Source organism: Nerophis ophidion, linkage group LG27 (assembly GCF_033978795.1).
Source record: "Nerophis ophidion isolate RoL-2023_Sa linkage group LG27, RoL_Noph_v1.0, whole genome shotgun sequence".
Taxonomy (NCBI): Eukaryota; Metazoa; Chordata; class Actinopteri; order Syngnathiformes; family Syngnathidae; genus Nerophis; species Nerophis ophidion.
Window position 1 is genome coordinate 24085302 of NC_084637.1, and position 21392 is coordinate 24106693.

Here is a 21392-nt window from a genome sequence, read left to right on the forward strand (position 1 = left end):
TGCTAATTTAATTCACTTAAACCTAAAAATCATAGGTTTTGATACTCATGTTCCCATGTTAGCATGCTAAGATTAAGATGCGGACTTTATCATGCTAACGTTTCATGCTAGCAATATTGCTAATATTTTTCCTTAAACTTAAATACATAGGTTTTGATACTCATGTTATCATTCTAACATTAGCATGCTAACGTAAATATGCTAGTAATTTATGCCAGCAATTTTGCTATTTATATTCACTTTAATCCTTAAAATCATAGGTTTTGATACTCATGTTCCCATGTTAGCATGGTAAGATTAAGATGCGAACATTATCATGGTAACGCATTTACTTCCCGGGTCACGTTTCCTCTTATGTCATCCCATAGCTTGTGTTTGTAAATAGTTTTTAAATTTTTTTTTTGATTATAGCATTAACAAAACGTCTGTATTTTTATAATATAGCGTTAACAAAACGTCTGTATTAATCATGACCCCGGAAGTAATTCGGGGGGGAGAAGAAATTTGGCGTGACAGCACCATCTTAGAAGTACGCTAACTTTTCCTGTCAATATGCTAATGTTAGCATGCTAATGTTTTATGATAGCATTTTTGCTCATTTCATTAGTATAAACCTAAATATCCTAGCTTTTGTTACTTAGCACAATCTTAAAAGTATGGTAGCTGTTCCAATGTTCTCATGTTAACATTAGCATGCTAATGTTTTATGATAGCAGTTTTGCTAATTATATTTTTTACAAAACAAAAAAATCATGACTTTTGATACTTGGCACCATCTTAGAAGTACAATAACGTTTCCCGTCAATATGCTAATGTTAGCATGCTAACGTTTTATGGTATCATTTTTGCTCATTTCATTCGTATACACCTAAAAATCATGGCTTTTGATACTTGTTGCCATCTTAGCAGTATGCTAACTCTGCCTATGTTATCATGCTAATGTTTTATGCCAGCATTTAGGCTAATTTTTCTCATTTAAATTGATGGGTTCTGAGACATGTCTCCATCTTGCAAGTGTGCTAACTCAGTGGTCCCCAAACTTTTTGTAGCTTGATCATTTGTCCCGCGGGGGGAGGGGGAGTTTTAATTTTAAATTTTTTTGTTATGTAAAAAGGGAGGTTTTTTTTGGTTGGTGCACTAATTGTAAGTGTATATTGTGTTTTTATGTTGATTTAATAAATTCAAAAAAATTAATAAAAAAAATAGATTAATTGATAAAAAAGTATTCTGCGGCCCGGTGGTTGGGGACCACTGTGCTACCTGTTCCCATTATAACAAGTTAGCGTGTTTTATTTTGACAGGACGTGAAGGCGCAGCGCAGCGTTCCCCTCATCGGCTTCGAAGTGTCGCTCCCGGAGTCATGTGACCGCCTGGAGCGTCGGCACACCTTCAAGATCTGCCAGAGTCACCTGACGCTCTACTTCAGCGCGGAGGGGGAGGAGCTTCAGCGCCGCTGGATGGACGTGTTGTCGAGGGCCGGCAAGGGGGAGGAGCCACTGGCCCACCGGCTAATCGTGGAGGAGGAGGAGGAGGGGGAGGGGGAAGAGCCGGCGGGGCAGGCGGAGGTTGACAACACGTGATTTGATTGGACGAGGAGTGGTGCTGAGGGCGGGGCCATTTCACGTGCACGACCCGACTGAAAGCACAATTATCGTCGTCGTCATCCTGGCGCCATTTTTCGTGGATGACCCGAGCCAGAGACTCCGCCCATCTTCTATCCCGCAAAACCGCCCTTTGGGGAAACTTTGGTGCGGGCGGCAATGCAAGTCAAAGGTCAAACCTCCTTCCTAACCCTCAAAGTGTCGTCCCACAGCAGGCCTTGCTCCGAGGTCCTCTGCTGGCAGAGTGCGGTACTGCACACATTATCGCTGAGTCAGTAAATTATTTTTGATATTTTAGGACTCCCGGACTGGCCTCCGCATCTTTTCTTCTCTAGGAGCAGAACTCAAGTTGAAGAATGGATGGGACAAAAAAAGTTCAAAGAGCAACACCAGCGCTGGAGAGACAAGCATTCTCTAGAATGGACGCCCTCCTTGGCTGCTTGGATCGAAACTGAAAGTTAACTCTGCATTTTTCTCCAGTCCGGCTCCCTGAAGGAGACACAAGGTGTAGGAACACACGCTGCATGCCAGCAGGACCAAGCTCAGACTTCTCCAGCCTTCAATTCTGCTCGTAATATTCCTCGAAGACACATCTGTCAAACTCAAGGCCCGGGGGCCGAATCTGGCCCGCCACCTTATTTAAGGTGGCGGGCCATTTCATTTAACGAGGGCAATCACGCCATTTATCATGGTCGATCAAGTCTTTTAAAGTGGTCTGCCGTGTCATTCAACGAGGTCCGCTACATCGTTTAATGTGGTCCATCACATTATTTAGTGTGGTCGATCACGTCGTTTAATGTGGTCCATCACATTATTTAGTGTGGTCGATCACGTCGTTTAATGTGGTCCATCACATTATTTAGTGTGGTCGATCACGTCGTTTAATGTGGTCCATCACATTATTTAGTGTGGTCGATCACGTCGTTTAATGTGGTCCATCACATTATTTAGTGTGGTCGTTCACGTCGTTTAATGTGGTCCATCACATTATTTAGTGTGGTCGATCACGTCGTTTAATGTGGTCCATCACATTATTTAGTGTGGTCGATCACGTCGTTTAATGTGGTCCATCACATTATTTAGTGTGGTCGATCACGTCGTTTAATGTGGTCCATCACATTATTTAGTGTGGTCGATCACGTCGTTTAATGTGGTCCATCACATTATTTAGTGTGGTCGATCACGTCGTTTAATGTGGTCCATCACATTATTTAGTGTGGTCGATCACGTTGTTTAAAGTGGTCCATCACATTATTTAGTCTGGTCGATCATGTTGTTTAATGTGGTCCATCACATTATTTAGTGTGGTCGATCACGTCGTTTAAAGTGGTCCATCACATTATTTAGTCTGGTCGATCATGTTGTTTAATGTGGTCCATCACATTATTTAGTGTGGTCGATCACGTCGTTTAATGTGGTCCATCACATTATTTAGTGTGGTCGATCACGTCGTTTAATGTGATCCATCACATTATTTAGTGTGGTCGATCACGTTGTTTAACGTGGTCCATCACGTCATTTAAAGTGGTCGATCACCTCATTTAATGTGGTCCATCACGTCATTTAACGTGGTCCATCACGTCATTTAATATGGTCCATCACGTCATTTAACGTGGTCGATCATATCATTTAATATGGTCCACCAAGTAATTTAATGTGGTACATCACGTCATTTAATATGGTCGATCACGTCTTTTAACGTGGTCGATCACGTCATTTAATATGGTCGATCACGTCTTTTAACGTGGTCGATCACGTCATTTAATATGGTCCACCATGTAATTTAATATAGTCCATTACGTCATTTAACGTGGTCCATCACGTCATTTAATGTGGTCGATCACGTCATTTAATATGGTCCACCAAGTAATTTAAAGTGGTACATCACGCCATTTAATGTGGTCGATCACGTCATTTAACGTGGTCGATCACATCATTTAATATGGTCCACCATGTAATTTAATGTGGTCCATCACATCATTCAATATGGTTGATCACATCATTTAATATGGTCGATCACGTCATTTAACGTGGTCGATCACGTAATTTAACGTGGTCGATCACATCATTTAATATGGTCCACCATGTAATTTAATGTGGTCCATCACATCATTTAATATGGTCGATCACATCATTTAATATGGTCCACCATGTAATTTAATGTGGTCCATCACATCATTTAATATGGTCGATCACATCATTTAATATGGTCCATCACGTCATTTAAAGTGGTTAATCACATCATTTGATATGGTCAACCATGTAATTTAATATGGTCCATCATGTCATTTAATGTGGTCGATCACGTCATTTAATATGGTCCACCATGTAATTTAATGTAGTCGATCACGTCATTTAATTTGGTCGATCACGTCATTTAATGTGGTCCACCATGTATTTTAAAGTGGTCGATCACGTCATTTATTGTGGTCCACCATGTAATTTAATGTGGTCCACCATGTAATTTAATGTGGTCCATCATGTTATTTAATTTGGTCGATCATGTTATTTAATGTGATCCCCAATGTAATTTAACGTGGTCCATCATGTTATTTAACGTGGTCGATCACATCATTTAATATGGTCCACCATGTAATTTAACGTGGTATATCACGTCATTTATTATGGTTCATCACGTCATTTAATATGGTCGATCACATCATTTAATATAGTCGATCACGTCATTTAACTTGGTCGATCACGTCATTTAACATGGTCGATCACGTCATTTAATGTGGTCCATCATGTCATTTAATATGGTCCATCACGTCATTTAACATGGTCGATCACGTCATTTAATATGGTCCACCAAGTAATTTAAAGTGGTACATCACGCCATTTAATGTGGTCGATCACGTCATTTAACGTGGTCGATCACATCATTTAATATGGTCCACCATGTAATTGAATGTGGTCCATTACATCATTCAATATGGTCGATCACATCATTTAATATGGTCGATCACGTCATTTAACGTGGTCGATCACGTCATTTAACGTGGTCGATCACGTCATTTAATATGGTCTACCATGTAATTTAATATGGTCGATCACGTCATTTAACGTGGTCGATCACATCATTTAATATGGTCCACCATGTAATTTAAAGTGGTACATCACGTCATTTAATGTGGTCGATCACGTCATTTAACGTGGTCGATCACATCATTTAATATGGTCCACCATGTAATTTAACGTGGTCCATCACATCATTTAATGTGGTCCATCACGTCATTTATTATGGTCCATCACGTCAATTAACGTGGTCGATCACGTCATTTGATATGGTCCACCACGTCATTTAACGTGGTCCACGTCATTTAACGTGGTCCACCAAATAATTTAAAGTGGTACATCACGTCATTTAACGTGGTCGATCACGTCATTTAATATGGTCCACCACGTCATTTAATGTGGTCGATCACGTCATTTAATTTGGTCGATCACGTCATTTAACGTGATCGATCACATCATTTAACGTGGTCCATCACGTCATTTATTATGGTCCATCACGTCAATTAACGTGGTCGATCACGTCATTTAAAATGGTCCACCATGTAATTTAATGTGGTCCATCACGTCATTTAATATGGTCGATCACATCATTTAATGTGGTCGATCACGTCATTTATGGTGGCCTGTTGTCATTCAAAATGGTCCGCTACATGACGTGGTTAGCCACGTCATTTAACTTGTTCCGCCACATCATTTAACATGGTTCGCCACTTTATTCAATGTGATCCTTCACCTCATTTATCGTGGCCTGCCACATCATTAATGTGGTCTGTCACATCATTTTATAGGGCCTGCCATGTCATTCAACATGGTCCACCACGTCATTTACCATGGTCCATCAAATCATTTAGTGTGGCCTAAAATGTCATTCAATGAGGTCTGCCACATGATTAAATGTTTTTTGTCACATTATTTAAAGGGCTCCGTCACTTCATTTAGGATGGCCTGCCATTTAATTTAATGTGCTCGACCACATCATCTAATGTGGTCCGTGACATCATTTAGACTGAACTGCCATATCATTCAAATTGGCCTGTTACATCAATTAATGTGGTCTGCCACATGATTTATTGTGGTCCGTCACATCATTTAGGTTGGCCTGCCATGTCATTCAACGTGGTCTGCCACGTCATTGAATGTGTTCGCCACGTGATTCACTGTGGTACGCCACGTCATTGAATGGGATTCTTCACATCATTTAGCTTGGCCTGCCACATCATTTAACGTAGTCCCTCACATCATTTAGGTTGGCCTGCCAATTCATTTAACATGGTCCATCACATCATTTAGGTTGGCCTGCCATGTCATTCAATGTGGTCGGCCACGTGCTTCACTGTGGTGTGCCACATCATTCAATGGGATGCTTCACGTAATTTAAAGTGGCCCGCCATATCATTTAATGTGGTCCGTCTCATCATTTAGCACTGTGTGCCATGTCATTCAACAAGGTCTGCCACAACATTTAACTTAGTTCGCCACGTGATTCACTGTGGTACGCCACATCATTTATGTTGGCCTACCATGTCATTCAACGTGGTGTGCCGCGTCATTGAATGTGGTCCGTGACATCATTTAGGTTGGCCTATCATTTAACAGTGGCCTGCCACATCATTCATTGTGATCCGTCACATTATTTAGGTTGGCCTCCCATGTCATCCAATGTGGCCGTCCACATCATTTAATGTGGTCCGTCACATCATTTAGGTTGGCCTGGCATATCCATTACAGTCGCCTGCCACATCATTTAATGTGGTCCGTCACATCACTTAAGTTGGCCTGCCATTTAATTCAATGTGGTCTGCCACATCTTTTAATGTGGACCGTGACATCATTTAGGTTGGCCTGCCATGTCATTCAACGTGGTCTGCCACTTTAATTAACGTGGTCCGTCACATCATTTTGGTTGGCCTGCCAGATCATTTAACGTGGTCCGTCCCATCATTTAGGTTGGCCTGCCTTATGACATTTAACGTGGTCCGTCACATCATTTTTGTTGGCCTGCCAGAGCATTTATTGTGGCCTGCCACATTTTTTAACGTGGTCTGTGACATCATCTAGTTTGGCCTGCCATGTCATTTAAAGTCGCCTGCCACGTCATTTAACGTGGTCGGTCACATCATTTAGGTTGGCCTGCCATGTCATTTAATGTGGTCCGTCAAATCATTTAGGTTGGCTTGCCATGTCATTTAAAGTCGCTTGCCACATCGTTTAATGTGGTCTGTGACATCATTTAGGTTGGCCTGCCATGTCATTTAAAGTCGGATGCCACATCATTTAACGTGGTCTATCACATCATTTAGGTTGGCCTGCCACATCATTTAAAGTCGCCTGCCACATCATTTAAAGTCGTCTGCCACATCATTTAAAGTGGTCCTTCACATCATTTAGGTTAGCCTGCCATGTCATTTGAAGTCGCCTGCCCCGTCATTTAATGTGGTCCGTCACATTATTTAGGTTGGCCTGCCATTTAATTCAATGTGGCCTGCCACGTCTTTTAACGTGGTCTGTCACATCATTTAGGTGGGCCTGCCACATCATTTAAAGTGGTCTATCACATCATTTAGGTTGGCCTGCCATTTAATTCAAAGTGACCTGCCACATCTTTTAACGTGGTCCGTGACATCATTTAGGTTGGCCTGCCATGTCATTCAACGTGGTTTGCCACGTGATCCACTGCGGTGCGCCACATTGAATGGGATCCTTCACGTCATTTAAAGTGGCCCGCCACATCATTTAATGTGATCCGCCGAATCATTTTATGTAGTCCGCCCCATCAATTAAAGCGGCCCTATTAGCGACGTGGCCCTCAATAAAAATGAGTTTGACAGCCCTGATCTAAGAACTGCAGTCAATATCCAATCAGAATCCTTCTGAGGTGACCACGCTCAGACCACCTGAGGCGTGGTCTCCATGACCTCTGACCTTGGGACAGTGTGTGCTAGTAACTCTCTTCTGGGTGTTGTCGGATGTTTGTGTCTTTGTCGTTGACCTGATGCCAAAAGAAAAGTGCACATCCAACCACTTTTGTACAGATAATTTATTCACCCGCGGTCACGTGACCCGCGGCGGTGAGCGCTCACCACTTCCCGGGGGGCCGGGCCAAGCGAACGCGGCGGCGGACAAAGAATGCGTTTGTGCGAGAGTGTTTCCTGTTTCCTCCGACTTGAGCCTCAGCTGCCTCCCTGGCTTTTTCACGGCGCGCTCCCTCGCTCGCCTGGGCGACCTTACGGCGGCGACAAGGGAACGCCGACACGGTGCTGGTTTACGCGCCGGTCACCAGGCGGCGCTGCCTTACGCCTCCCTGAGTCGACTTTGTTGTGTCCACCGGGACAAGTGGCAGTGTTATTGTTATTGTCGTCGTCGTCGTTTCTATTTTTTACACGTATTGACGGCCGGGAAATGGCTGCTGTTGCCATGGCGACCAACCAATGGTAAGATGACACTTCAACATTTAAAGGACTTCCTGTCAGCATCTGTTGGGGGGGGGGGGGACACACACAATCACAGGCCAAGATGGTGTTTTATCTCTGTGGAGACCCACCTTGTTCTCCCACAGCTTGTGATGTCTTGTTGCCATGGTGACCTCCAAGTTCCAGTGCTGCTGAGTTGCCGTGACAACAACGAAAGAAAATGGCTGTTTATTGATGATTGATAAGAGATTATTGGTTAGTGGCCGGCCACTGCCTTCCTTCCAGCTGTATGACACGACAATAAAGCATTGAAAGCACTGCTGTCATAATTCCCTTCGTTAACGCAATTAAAAATAATGATTATTGATTTAACATCATGCGAATGATGTGTATTTTTATTAAATTAATTTGATCTATATTATTTATTGCCGGTTACATTTACATGGAATTTTTAAGCTCACGTCAGAAACAAGGCTTTTCAATCACATTTTATTTTAGTTTACTTAAGCAAGAACTTAAGTAAACTAAAATAAAATGTGATTGAAAACTAAACTTAGCCATTTAGACTTGAACAAACTTTAATGATCCATAAGGGAAATTGTTCCACACAGTAGCTCAGTTACAAATGATGGAAATGATGGAAAGGACGATGCAGGTATGAATTAGACTAAAAGCAATATCAAATATGACATATATATGTAATATTTATATAATATATGTACAGTATATTAAATTTACAAATTCCAATTTAAAAAAAATTCAATATAAGTTTAAAGGCCTAATGAGATTTTCTTATTTAAACGGGAATAGCAGGTCCATTCTATGTATCAAATTTGATAATTTCGCGATATTGCCATATTTTTGCTGAAAGGATTTAGTAGAGAACATCGATGATAAAGTTTGCGACTTTTGGTCGCTAATAAAAAAGCCTTGCCTCTACTGGAAGTCGCAGACGATGACGTCACCCATGGGATGGCTCCTTACATCCTCAGATTGTTTATAATGGGAGCCTCCAACAAAAAGAGCTATTTGGACCGAGAAAACGACAATTTCCCCGTTAATTTGAGCGAGGATGAAAGTTTCGTGGATGAGGATATTGACAGCGACGGACTAGAAAGAAATAAAGTTTAAAAAAAAAAAGGCGATTGCATTGTGAACGATTCGGATGTCTTTAGACACATTTACTAGGATAATTTTGGGAAATCCCTTATCTTTCTATTGTGTTGCTAGTGTTTTAGTGAGTTAAATAGTACCTGATAGTCGGAGGGGTGTGTTGATGCCAGTCTCTGAGGGAATTAGTCACGGCAGCTACATGGACGACAGAAGTTCCGCTTATCTCCGGTAAGAGGCGACTTTTTACCACAATTTTCTCACCGAGACCTGCCGGTTGACAAGTGGTCGGGATCCGTGTTCGCTTGACCGCTCTGATCCATGGTAAAATTTCACCTCCGGGAATTTTAAACAAGGAAACACTGTGTGTTTGTGTGGCTAAAGGCCAAACTTTCCACCTCCATCTTTCTACTTTGACTTCTCCATTATTAATTGAACAAATTGCAAAACATTCAGCAACACAGATGTCCAAAATACTGTATAATTGCGCGATAAAAAGAGACGACTTTTAGCCGCTAAAGGTGCTGCGCTAGTATGTCCCCTCCAACTCGAGACGTCACGTGTACACGTCATCATTCCGCGACGATTTCAACAAGAAACTCCGCGGGAAATTTAAAATTTTAATTTAGTAAACTAAAAAGGCCGTATTGGCATGTGTTGCAATGTTAATATTTCATCATTGATATATAAACTATCAGACGGTGTGGTCGGTAGTAGTGGGTTTCAGTAGGCCTTTAAGTAAACTAAAATAAAGTGTGATTGAAAATTAGACTTGGACAAACTTTAATGATCCACAAGAGAAATTGTTCCAAACAGTAGCTCATGATGGAAAAGATAGAAAGGACAATGCAGGTATGAAACAGACTAAAAGCAATATAAAATACAACATATATACAGTACGTAATATTTACATAATATATGTACAGTACATTAAATATACAAATCAGAATTTAAAAAAATTCAATATAAGTTTAAAGGCCTAATGAAATGAGATTTTCTTATTTAAAAGGGGATAGCAGGTCCATTCTATGTGTCATACTTGCGATTTTGCAATATTTTTGCTGAAAGGATTTAGTAGAGAACATCCACAATAAAGTTCGCAACTTTTGGTCGCTAATAAAAAAGCCTTGCCTGTACCGGAAGTCGCAGACGATGTGCGCGTAACGTCACTGGTTGTAGAGCTCCTCACATCCTCACATCCTCACATCGTTTACTATCATAGCCACCAGCAGCTAGAGCGATTCGGACCGAGAAAGCGACAATTTCCCCATTAATTTGAGCAAGGATGAAAGATTTGTGGATGAGGAAAGTCAGAATGAAGGACTAGAAGAAAAAAAAAGACGAGGGCAGTGGGAGCGATGCAGATGTTATTGGACACATTTACAAGGATAATTCTGGAAAAATCTATGTCTGCTTATTGTGTTACTAGTGTTTTAGTGAGATTATATAGTCATACGTAAAAGTCGGAGGGGTGTGGTGACTGCCAGTGTCTCTGACGGAAGCCATGGAGGAGCCAAGAAAGTCGCAGGTGCCTCTTTGACAGCTGCAGGAGGAACGACACAAGCTCCGCTCATGTTTACGGTAAGAGCCGACTTATTACCACAATTTTCTCACCGAAACCTGCCGGTTGACATGTGGTCGCGAACCATGTTCGCTTGACCGCTCTGTTCCATATTAAAGCTTCACAACAAACAAAGAAACACCGGCTGTGTTTGTGTTGCTTCAGCTGGCTGCAATACACCGCTTTCCACCAACATCTTTCTTCTTTGATGTCTCCATTATTAATTGAAGAAATTGCAAAAGATTCAGCAACACGGATGTTCACAATAGTGTGTAGTTATGCGATAAAAAAAGAGTACTTTTAGCCGTGATCGGTGCTGGGAGAACATGTCCACTACCACTGGTGACGTCACAAGCACGCGTTATTATACTGACGTTTTCAACAGGATACTTCGCGGGAAATTTAAAATTGCCATTTAGTAAACTAAAAAGGCCGTATTGGCATGTGTTGCAATGTTAATATTTCATCATTGATATATAAACTATCAGACTGCATGGTCGCTAGTAGTGGGTTTCAGTAGGCCTTTAATTCAAACAAAAATGTACAAACGGTGCAATGAAGTGCAAGTTACAAAGAAATATTAAAACACATTTTAAAAATTTGTTTTTTTGTTTTATTTTTTGTTTTGTTTTTGTTTTTATTGAACAACAAACATACATCCACATGGACCCCGACATACCATGAATTGATTAACGTGGACCCCGACTTAAACAAGTTGAACAACTTATTGGGGTGTTACCATTTAGTGGTCAATTGTACGGAATATGTACTGTACTGTGCAATCTACTAATAAAAGTTTCAGTCAGTCAATAATTCATTTAAGCAATCAATCAATCAAGGCCATTTTAATTTAGACATCAGGTTGAACAAATTATAAGTTTAACAAAAATATCAAGGAAAACAAATAAAAGCAAATGCAGTATTAAAAATAATAAACAATTTGATAAAATAAAAAATTCATCACGACAAAAAGGGCAAAATTAAGTGACTTTATTTTTTTTAATAAAGATATCAATTTAAGGGCTTTTGTACTCTGAACCATTGGCCAAGATTTAATCGATAATTTTGAACTATTAAGCCGATTAGAAAATGTAAGTTTTACTTTCAGAAATCGACATTTATGTAGAAAAACTTTTGCTAAAATAAAAGTTTCAATTAGAGATGTCCGATAATGGCTTTTTTGCCGATATTCCGATATTGATAATTACCGATTCCGATATCAACCGATACCGATATATATGGTTGTGGAATTAACACAATATTATGCCTAATTTTTTGGTGATGCCCTGCTGGATGCATTAAACAATGTAAGAAAGTTTTACAAAATAAGAGAACCACTTTAACTCAAATTGTGGAAAAAAGTGGCCAACAAGGCACTGCCATATTTATTATTGAAGTCACAAAGTGCATTATTGTTTTTAACATGCCTCAAAACAGCAGCTTGGAATTTGGGACATGCTCTGCCTGAGATAATCCTGATACCCACTGCAACTATAGGAAATACTATACTTTGACTTTCACAAAGTCTAAGTCTAAGAAAGTGCATTATTCTTTATTTTTTTAAACATGATTCAAAACAACAGCTACAAAAACAATGAAGGCACACAGCTTCAGTCCAGAGTATACTAGAGTAATAAAGTACACAATAACATAGTCCTCCTTTAGTGCAAGACTGCCTGGTATACTGTATAACAGGAAATTATAAACTGGCCTTTAAAGGCCTACTGAAAGCCACTACTACCCACCACGCAGTCTGATAGTTTATATATCAATGATGAAATATTAACATTGCAACACATGCCAATACGGCCTTTTTAGTTTACTAAATTACAATTTTAAATTTCCCGGGAGTTTCGTCTTCGAAACGTCGTGTAATGATGACGTGTACGCAAGACGTCACGGGTTTTTAGAAAGTATGAGCGCTGCGCACACACACAGCTAAAAGTCGTCTGCTTTAACGGCATAATTATACAGTTTGTTGGACATCTGTGTTGCTGAATCTTTTGCAATTTTTTCAATTAATATTGGAGAAGTCAAAGTAGAAATATGGAGTTGGGAAGCTTTAGCCTTTAGCCACACAAACACACGGTGATTCCTTGTTTAAAATTCACGGAGGTGAAACTTTCCTATGGATCAGAGCGCGGTCAAGAGAACATGGATCCCGACCACTTGTCAACCGGCAGGTTTCGGTGAGAAAATTGTGGTTAAAAAGTCAGTTCTTACCGGAGAAAAGCTGAGCTTGTGCCGTCCATAGCTGCCGTCGACTCCCTTGAGACACTGCGCGTCAACACACCCGTGGAGACACCCTTCCGACTATAAGGTACTATTAAACTCACTAAAACACTAGCAACACAATAGAAAGATAAGGGATTCCCCAGAATTATCCTAGTAAATGTGTCTAAAAACATCGGAATCCGTCCCAATGCAATCACGTTTTTTTTTTTTTACTTTTTTTTTTCTTTTCTTTTTTTTTTCTAGCTCTTTGCTATCAATATCCTCAAACATGAATCTTTCATCCTCGCTCAAATTAATGGGGAAATTGTCGTTTCCTCTGTCCGAATAGCACTTTTTGTTGGAGGCTCCCATTAAAAACAATGTGAATATGTGAGGAGCCATCAAACATGTGACGTCATCGTCTGCGACTTCCGGTAGAGGCAGGGCTTTTCTCTTAACACCGAAAGTTGCGAACTTTATCGTGGATGTTCTCTACTAAATCCTTTCAGCAAAAATATGGCAATATCGCAAAATGATCAATTATGACACATAGAATGGACCTGCTATCCCCGTTTAAATAAGAAAATCTCATTTCAGTAGGCCTTTAAATTTCCAAAAATCCTTTGAAGGGTGTAATACATTAATAATTAAATAGTTTTTCTTTAATTTTGGGAATAATTGGGTATGTAATATATCTTGTCCTTATTTTCCTCACCTCAATTTATAATTCAAAAAAAGTTATCGTGTTCATGTTTTTACGACAGTGACTGAAAAACAAACATCTGGCCACGCCTCCTACGCGCTTTGCGGCTTGCTCATTGGTCACGTGAGCTGTCCCTTTCGATCAGTCGATCAGGATGACGTCATCCTGGACTTTCCCCGACAGGTCTACTTTCAGAAAGACGAAAACAAACAAGATGGCGGACGGGAGGACAGCGGCAGCTCGCTGATTGGCTGTTAGGGGTAGACCCTGCGATCCTATTGGCTGCTAGGTGATCAGCCTTTACCGGTAGCCCCGCCCTCCTTGAATAGAAATCCAGCCTAGAATCAGCTTCTCGTTAAACAAATAGACCATATGACGGATAAAACCTGTAAAACGATGTGTAAAATCCACTTATGATTTATTACCGGCTTCTTTCTGGCGTTTCCTGAGCATTTAAATTTAAGTAAATCAGACGGGATTAATCGCGTGTTGCGTTTCTACACTGGGAGCTCCCTGTGGTATGTTTGATGCTGCTGGGAAATCAGAAACACCGCTGAGCTTCTCACGCTAGACATCCACCAAATTGCCTCTTGGGTCCCACGGTACCGCCGGGGAAATGTCTTCTGTCGGTCCCGACCCGAACACCAGCATGCTGGAGCCCGAGACCGGAGTTCTGCAGCCGCAGACCGTCTTCGTCATCCTGGACGCGGCGGAAAGTCTTAATGTGCTGCAGTGAGTCACCGTTATCCTTTTTATTCTCCCCTTTTTGATCCACTTTCTTTTTCGAAGGCTGCTCAGTTACACTGATGTCTTTATCTCACTGATAATCAAAACACGGATTAAACGTCGAATTAAAGTGACGAAATAATGATGAAGAGGAAGGTCATAGGTCATTCTCTGTCTATCAGTGTGACGTTTAGGACTGCATGCAGATTTATACTCTCTGGCCTTTGACCCCAGAGCCTCTTTGCATTTTACAGGAATGAGTCAGATTAACTAGCACACACACACGTTTATTGTGTGAAGTCAATCAACAGCTAAACGTGCACATATATTTTCTGTTTCCTTTTAAACGGCGATGTTTTCGCTGTCAAAAAAGGGAAACTTGCCTATTTTCTTACTGTCATTGAACGAGGCATGAGGGTGGGGGTCTCCATGGTGACGCGGAAATGAGGAAATGACTCAGCAGAAAAGCACACGCGCAGAATTCCTCTCTGATTTTTTTTACACGTTTTAGGCTGGAGGGGGCGGAGCTTAAGAACAGACTGCAAAAGAAAGCGACGTCAAATATTTGTCAGTGACCAGCAGGGCGGCGCTCTCTCATAAACTGGTTCAGGAGCGTCAATCTCATTTTTATTGCGGGTCATTTTGCATTAATGACTGCCCTAAGAGGGCCAATTGTAACAGTGAATATAGATGTATACATTTAATGCACAGATTTATACATACAGTACATTATACATATATATTATATTCAGCTGAAATAGGCTCCAGCACCCCCATAGACCCCAAAAGGGACAAGCGGTAGAAAATGGATGGATATGTGTATATATATATATAAATGTATATATATATATATATATATATATATATATATATATATATATATATATATATATATATATATATATATATATATATATATATATATATATATATATATATATATATATATATATATATATATATATATATATATATATATATATATATATATATATATATATACGACAGGCCAATTTAACTGATGTGGCAGGACACATTAGTGATGTGGCGGGCCACATAAATGACATCAAGGGCCACATAAATGATGTCGGGCCACTTTAACTGATATGGCAGGACACATTAATGATGTGTCGGGCCACATTAAATGATGTGTCGGGCCACGTTAAATGATGTGTCGGGCCACAAAATTATATTGCAGGCCACGTTAAATTTTGTGGCCGGCCATTTAAATGATTTAACTGATGTGGCAGGACATATTAATGATGTGACCATAAAATTACGTGTCGGGGGCCAAGTAAAATGACATCGCGGGCCACATATAATGGTGTGGTGGGCCACATCAAGTACGTATGTGGTGGTCCACCTTAAATGATGAAACAAGCAACTTAAATGATGTGGCGGGCAACTTCAAATGTCAATCAATCAATCAATGTTTACTTGTATAGCCCTAAATCACTAGTGTCTCAAAGGGCTGCACAAACCACTACGACATCCTCGGTAGGCCCACATAAGGGCAAGGAAAACTCACACCCAGTGGGACATCGGTGACAATAATGACCCAGTGGGACGTCGGTGACAATGACGACTATGAGAACCTTGGAGAGGAGGAAAGCAATGGATGTCGAGCGGGTCTAACATGATACTGTGAAAGTTCAATCCATAATGGATCCAACACAGTCGCGAGAGTCCAGTCCAAAGCGGATCCAACACAGCAGCGAGAGTCCCGTTCACAGCGGAGCCAGCAGGAAACCATCCCAAGCGGAGGCGGATCAGCAGCGCAGAGATGTCCCCAGCCGATACACAGGCAAGCAGTACATGGCCACCGGAACGGACCGGACCCCCTCCACAAATGACATGTTTTGCCACAATAAATGATGTGGCGGGCCACATAAATGATATCGCGGGCAACCTATAATGGGGTGGTGGGCCACATCAAGTACATATGTGGTGGGCGACCTTAAATGACGTAGCAAGCAACTTTAAATGACGTGGTGGGCAACTTCAAATTACATGTTGTGCCATTATAAATGATGTGGCGGGCCAAATGAAAAGACATCGCGGGCAACCTATAACGGTGTGGTCGGCCACCATAAAATGTCGTGTCGGGGGCCACATAAAACGACATAGCGGGCCACACATAATGGTGTGGTGGGCCACATCAAGTACGTATGTGGTGGTCCACTTTAAATGACGTAACAAGCAACTTAAATGATGTGGCGGGCCAATTTAACTGATGTGGCAGGACATATTAATGATGTGGCCATAAAATGACATCTCGGGGGCCAAGTAAAATGACATCGCGGGCCACATACAATGGTGTGGTGGGCCACATCAAGTACGTATGTGGTGGTCCACCTTAAATGATGAAACAAGCAACTTAAATGATGTGGCGGGCAACTTCAAATGACATGTTTTGCCACAATAAATTATGTGGCGGGCCACGTAAAATGATATCACAGGCAACCTATAATTGGGTGGTGGGCCACATCAAGTACGTATGTGGTGGGCGACCTTAAAGGACGTAGCAAGCAACTTTAAATGATGTGGCGGGCAACTTCAAATTACATGTTGTGCCACTATGAATGACGTGGCGGGCCAAATGAATGACATCGCGGGCAACCTATAATGGTGTGGTTGGCCACCATAAAATGACATGTCAGGGCCACGTAAAATGACATCGCGGGCCATGAATAATGGCGTGGTGGGCCACATCAAGTACGTATGTGGTGGTCCACATCAAGTACGTATGTGGTGGTCCACTTTAAATGACGTAACAAGCAACTTAAATGATGTGGCGGGACATATTAATGATGTGGCCATAAAATGACATGTCGGGGGCCACATAAAATGACATCGCGGGCCACATACCATGGTGTGGTGGGCCATATCACTGACGTATGTGGTGGTCCACCTTAAATGATGTAACAAGCAACTTAAATGAAGTGGCTGGCAACTTCAAATGACATTTTTTGCCACAATAAATGATGTGGCGGGCAACGTAAAATGATACCGCGGGCAACCTATAACGGGGTGGTGGGCCATATCAAGTACGTACGTGGGGGTCGACCTTAAACGACGTAGCGAGCAACTTTAAATGATGTGGCAGGCAACTTGAAATTACATGTTGTGCCACTATAAATGATGTGGCGGGCCACTTGAAATGACATCGCGGGCAACCTATAATGGTGTGGTGAGCCACATTAAATGACGTAACAAGCAACTTAAAGGATGTGGCGGGCAACTTGAAATTACATGTTGTGCCACTATAAATGATGTGGCGGGCCACTTGAAATGACATCGCGGGCAACCTATAATGGTGTGGTGAGCCACATTAAATGACGTAACAAGCAACTTAAAGGATGTGGCGGGCAACTTGAAATGACATGCTGTGCCACAATAAATGATGTGGCAGGCCACATAAATTGGTGTCGCGGGCAACCTATAATGGTGTGGTGGGCCACCTCAAGTACGTATGTGGTGGGCGACCTTAAATGACGTAGCAAGCAACTTAAATTATGTGGCGGACAACTTCAAATCACATATTGTGCCACTATAAATGATGTGGCGGGCCACGTGAAATGACATCGCGGGCAACCTATAATGGTGTGGTGAGCCACATTAAATGACGTAACAAGCAACTTAAAGGATGTGGCGGGCAACTTGAAATGACATGCTGTGCCACAATAAATGATGTGGCAGGCCACATAAATTGGTATCGCGGGCAACCTATAATGGTGTGGTGGGCCACATCAAGTACATTTGTGCTGGGCCACGATAAAATGACGTGTTGGGCCACTTTAAATGATGCAGCAGGCCAAATCCGGCCCTTGAGTTGGACACCTACGTTCTAGCTCCCTATCCAGGTTTCCTACCTTTCTTAAGAAGGTGTGTAATGACTAACGGCGGCACGGCGTGGATCAGCGCGGTGGTCACATGTTTCTTGCGGGCGTCATCAGCAAAGCAAGGCGGCGTCTGATTGGCCACGTGTGTGCGCAGGGTTGAATCCGGCATCGTGGCCGACATCGAGGTGGACGCTCTGTTGCCGTCAGACTGCGACGCCTTCTACCAGATCAAGAGCCAGCCCATCGGCACCAGGTACCTCCCACCCCCCATCCCCCCCGACCTTTGACCTGCATTGGCCATGATGATGTCATTGATGGAGCCTTAGTGCTCCATTCCAGCGTCACGTAGGGAATGATGTCATGTGATATTTCCTCAGCACCTACCCCTCCTCTTCCTCCGTGCCGGCGGCCATGTCGTCCAGGTAAGCGCCGCCGCCTCCGTCGCCTCCGTCCCGCTGACGGCGGCCTCACTGACGCTGATGTCCGGCAGGGTTCTGCTGCGCCAGGATCTGATGCGGCAGCAGGCGCTGCAGGAGGAGCAGAAGGAGGCGCAGCAGCTCCTGCGTGTGCCCGCCTTCTCCTCGCCCGTCTGCGTCAGCGCCGCCTCCAACGTGCCCCCCGCTCAAGTGCCCGTAGAGGTGCTGAAGGTACGGAGCCCTTGTTGTAGCCGCCCTCTTTCCCACAATGCACCTCTGCTGACCTCACGCCACCTTCCAGGTGCAGACCCACCTGGAGAACCCCACCAGGTACCACATCCAGCAGGCTCAGAAGCAGCAGGTGCGGCAGTACCTCTCCTCCGCCAGCCGCAACCTTTCCACTCCAAGCCCCGACTCCGCCGGCCGCCATGCGCTCAGCAGCCCCAAGGTGGAGGTACTGCTTAGCAGCCCCGCCCACCGCGAGACCGGTCATGTGACCTCGCTGCGCTCTCTCCTCTGATTGCTCCCTTCAGATGGAAGAGACGATCATAGATGACGTCATCAGCATGGAGTCCAGCCTCAATGACGACTTCCTGATGCTGCTCCACTCGCCGCAGCATGTCGCCACCACGGTAACGCCACACGGGGGCGCCACTGTCTCACGTTTTGTGTGTTGGATATCCACTGATATCTCTTTTTTTGAACGGTAACGCCACACGGGGGTGCCACTGTCTCACGTTTTGTGTGTTGGATATCCACTGATATCTCTTTTTTTGAACGGTAACGCCACACGGGGGTGCCACTGTCTCACGTTTTGTGTGTTGGATATCCACTGATATCTCTTTTTTTGGACGGTAACGCCACACGGGGGCGCCACTGTTTCACGTTTTGTGTGTTGGATATCCACTGATATCTCTTTTTTTGGGGACGATACCGATTACCGTATTTCCTTGAATAGCCGCCGGGGCGCTAATTGATTTAAAACCTCTTCTCACTCCTGCGCTTATTCAAGGCATGCGGTAAAAGTAAGCAGGCACTAATTATTTTAAAACCTCTTCTCACCCCTGCGCTTACCAATGGCATGCAGTAAAAAATTGAGTGTGATATAAAAAATTAAAATAAAAAAATAAATAATTATTCTGCGGCCGCGGCCCAGTGGTTGGGGACCACCGCTCTAAAACATGTCATTGCGCTCACTATTACACCATGCTACCTGCATGCCTGTCGGACGCATGCATATCTCTTTTTGCAATGCATACTTGGTCAACAGCCATACCTTTTACACTGATGGTTGTGATATAAACAACTTTAACCCTCTTACTAATATGTGCCACACTCTGTGAACCCACACCAAACACATTTCTGGAAAACATTGTCTCTGTAATACATTATAAACGCAACATAAGAATTACCCAGAATTCCAATGCATCCATGACTCTTGGCTATATTACACACATGTGCCCCAACCCCGCCCACCTCAACTGGTGCACAAAGAAGGGGGCGGGGTTTGGTGCTAGCGGGCTGTATAATATAGCCAAGAGTCATGGCACAATCGGTGGCTGACTAAATACTTTTTTGCCCCACTGTATATACGTTGTGAAATGAGTTATTTAAACAGAAAGATATTATATGTGTTTATTTACATACCTTAATTGTTTCCAAACGGTGTCTGTAACACGGCAGTAAAACGGAAAATCAAACAAAACAGAAGTCATCACTCGCTGCAGAAGCTAGCGCTCCAATCAGCTAAACAGACTCAATAACTCCCCGGTGACCTTTTGGTGAGTTTACTGAGGAATTTGTCAAAGTGTAACAATACCAAAAGAACGCTAACACAGACACTCGTAAACGTGTTCGCATATTAGCCAAAGGAAGCAACGCTAATTTGATTAGCTAATGATATCATGTTCAAATATGCATGAAAACACTTGCAGACATCACACATGGGATGGTTTAGTAAGTAAGAACTGTTTTAGTTATATTGTAAAACTCACAAATGTTGCTAGGAGAGATGAATGAAGGACCCATACGAGTAAAAACGCTATGGATGGCTCAAAGACGGAACAGCACTTCTATGTCCGTTCGAAAGCACTACATGGAAGGACACTGCATTCATTTTGTTGACTAAAAATGTTTGTCCTAGTTATCGCCAAGGACCTATTTATTCCCACCTGACTAGGGCAGGTCTTGTTGTGAATTTAGTTTTTGAGATGCTCTGCAGTAACCTTGAAAAAAAGCGGTTGTAAGACAACTTCAAAGATTCCTTATCCTTTATACTTTATATTTCCGCCCACCAAATTGACTGTAATTTTAGTCGACTAATATCGAATTTAGCTGAGATTTAAAAGACTAGAGAAAACTACGTGAGAACAAACAGGACTAAATCAACTTAAATGACTAAAAATACATTTATTCAAAAGATTGACTAAAACTAAATTAAAAACTGCTGTCAAAATGAACACCGTTGACATTAAGTGAGACAAGCATTTTAATCAACAAAATTAGCTCCTGCAGTGAGTGAATTTGTCCAAAATATGGCGCCATAGCACAAACGATAACACACCTTTATCAGGGTATTTGACCGTTTTTTGTTTTATTTAACTATTTTCATTATTGCGACGAAAAATCCGCAAATTAGCTGCACCGTTTTATAAACCGCAGCGTGCGAAGTGTAGGAAAAAAGCTAATGTAGTTTGGAAGACAAGAGCTCGATTGCGATAAAAGATATACTGTATAACTAAATGCAAAATGCCCGATAATTGGACAATCTCTAGTGTGTGTCTGTGTGTGTGTG

At 42.3% G+C, this 21392-nt stretch overlaps 3 protein-coding genes across 5 annotated transcripts in view; 2 read left to right on the forward strand and 1 right to left on the reverse strand.

The window, feature by feature from the left end:
• Positions 1-8343, forward strand: part of fgd1 (FYVE, RhoGEF and PH domain containing 1) — a 62513-nt gene extending 54170 nt beyond the window's left edge. For both annotated transcript variants that reach the window (XM_061889222.1, XM_061889223.1), the window contains exon 17: positions 1302-8343. In XM_061889222.1, coding sequence (XP_061745206.1) covers positions 1302-1580 — 279 coding nt within the window. In that variant the 3' untranslated portion in view covers positions 1581-8343. The remainder of the gene's footprint in view (positions 1-1301) is intronic.
• pcsk1nl (proprotein convertase subtilisin/kexin type 1 inhibitor, like) overlaps positions 1-21392 on the reverse strand; it is a 290280-nt gene that overhangs the window by 193430 nt on the left and 75458 nt on the right. The window lies entirely within an intron of this gene.
• Positions 13908-21392, forward strand: part of tfe3a (transcription factor binding to IGHM enhancer 3a) — an 18686-nt gene continuing 11201 nt past the window's right edge. Inside the window, exons 1-6 of one of the 2 annotated variants that reach the window (XM_061889771.1) lie at positions 13908-14346; positions 18337-18435; positions 18560-18604; positions 18673-18829; positions 18900-19052; positions 19132-19230. In XM_061889771.1, coding sequence (XP_061745755.1) covers positions 14231-14346; positions 18337-18435; positions 18560-18604; positions 18673-18829; positions 18900-19052; positions 19132-19230 — 669 coding nt within the window. In that variant the 5' untranslated portion in view covers positions 13908-14230. The remainder of the gene's footprint in view (positions 14347-18336; positions 18436-18559; positions 18605-18672; positions 18830-18899; positions 19053-19131; positions 19231-21392) is intronic. The other variant, XM_061889772.1, reaches the window with a different exon arrangement.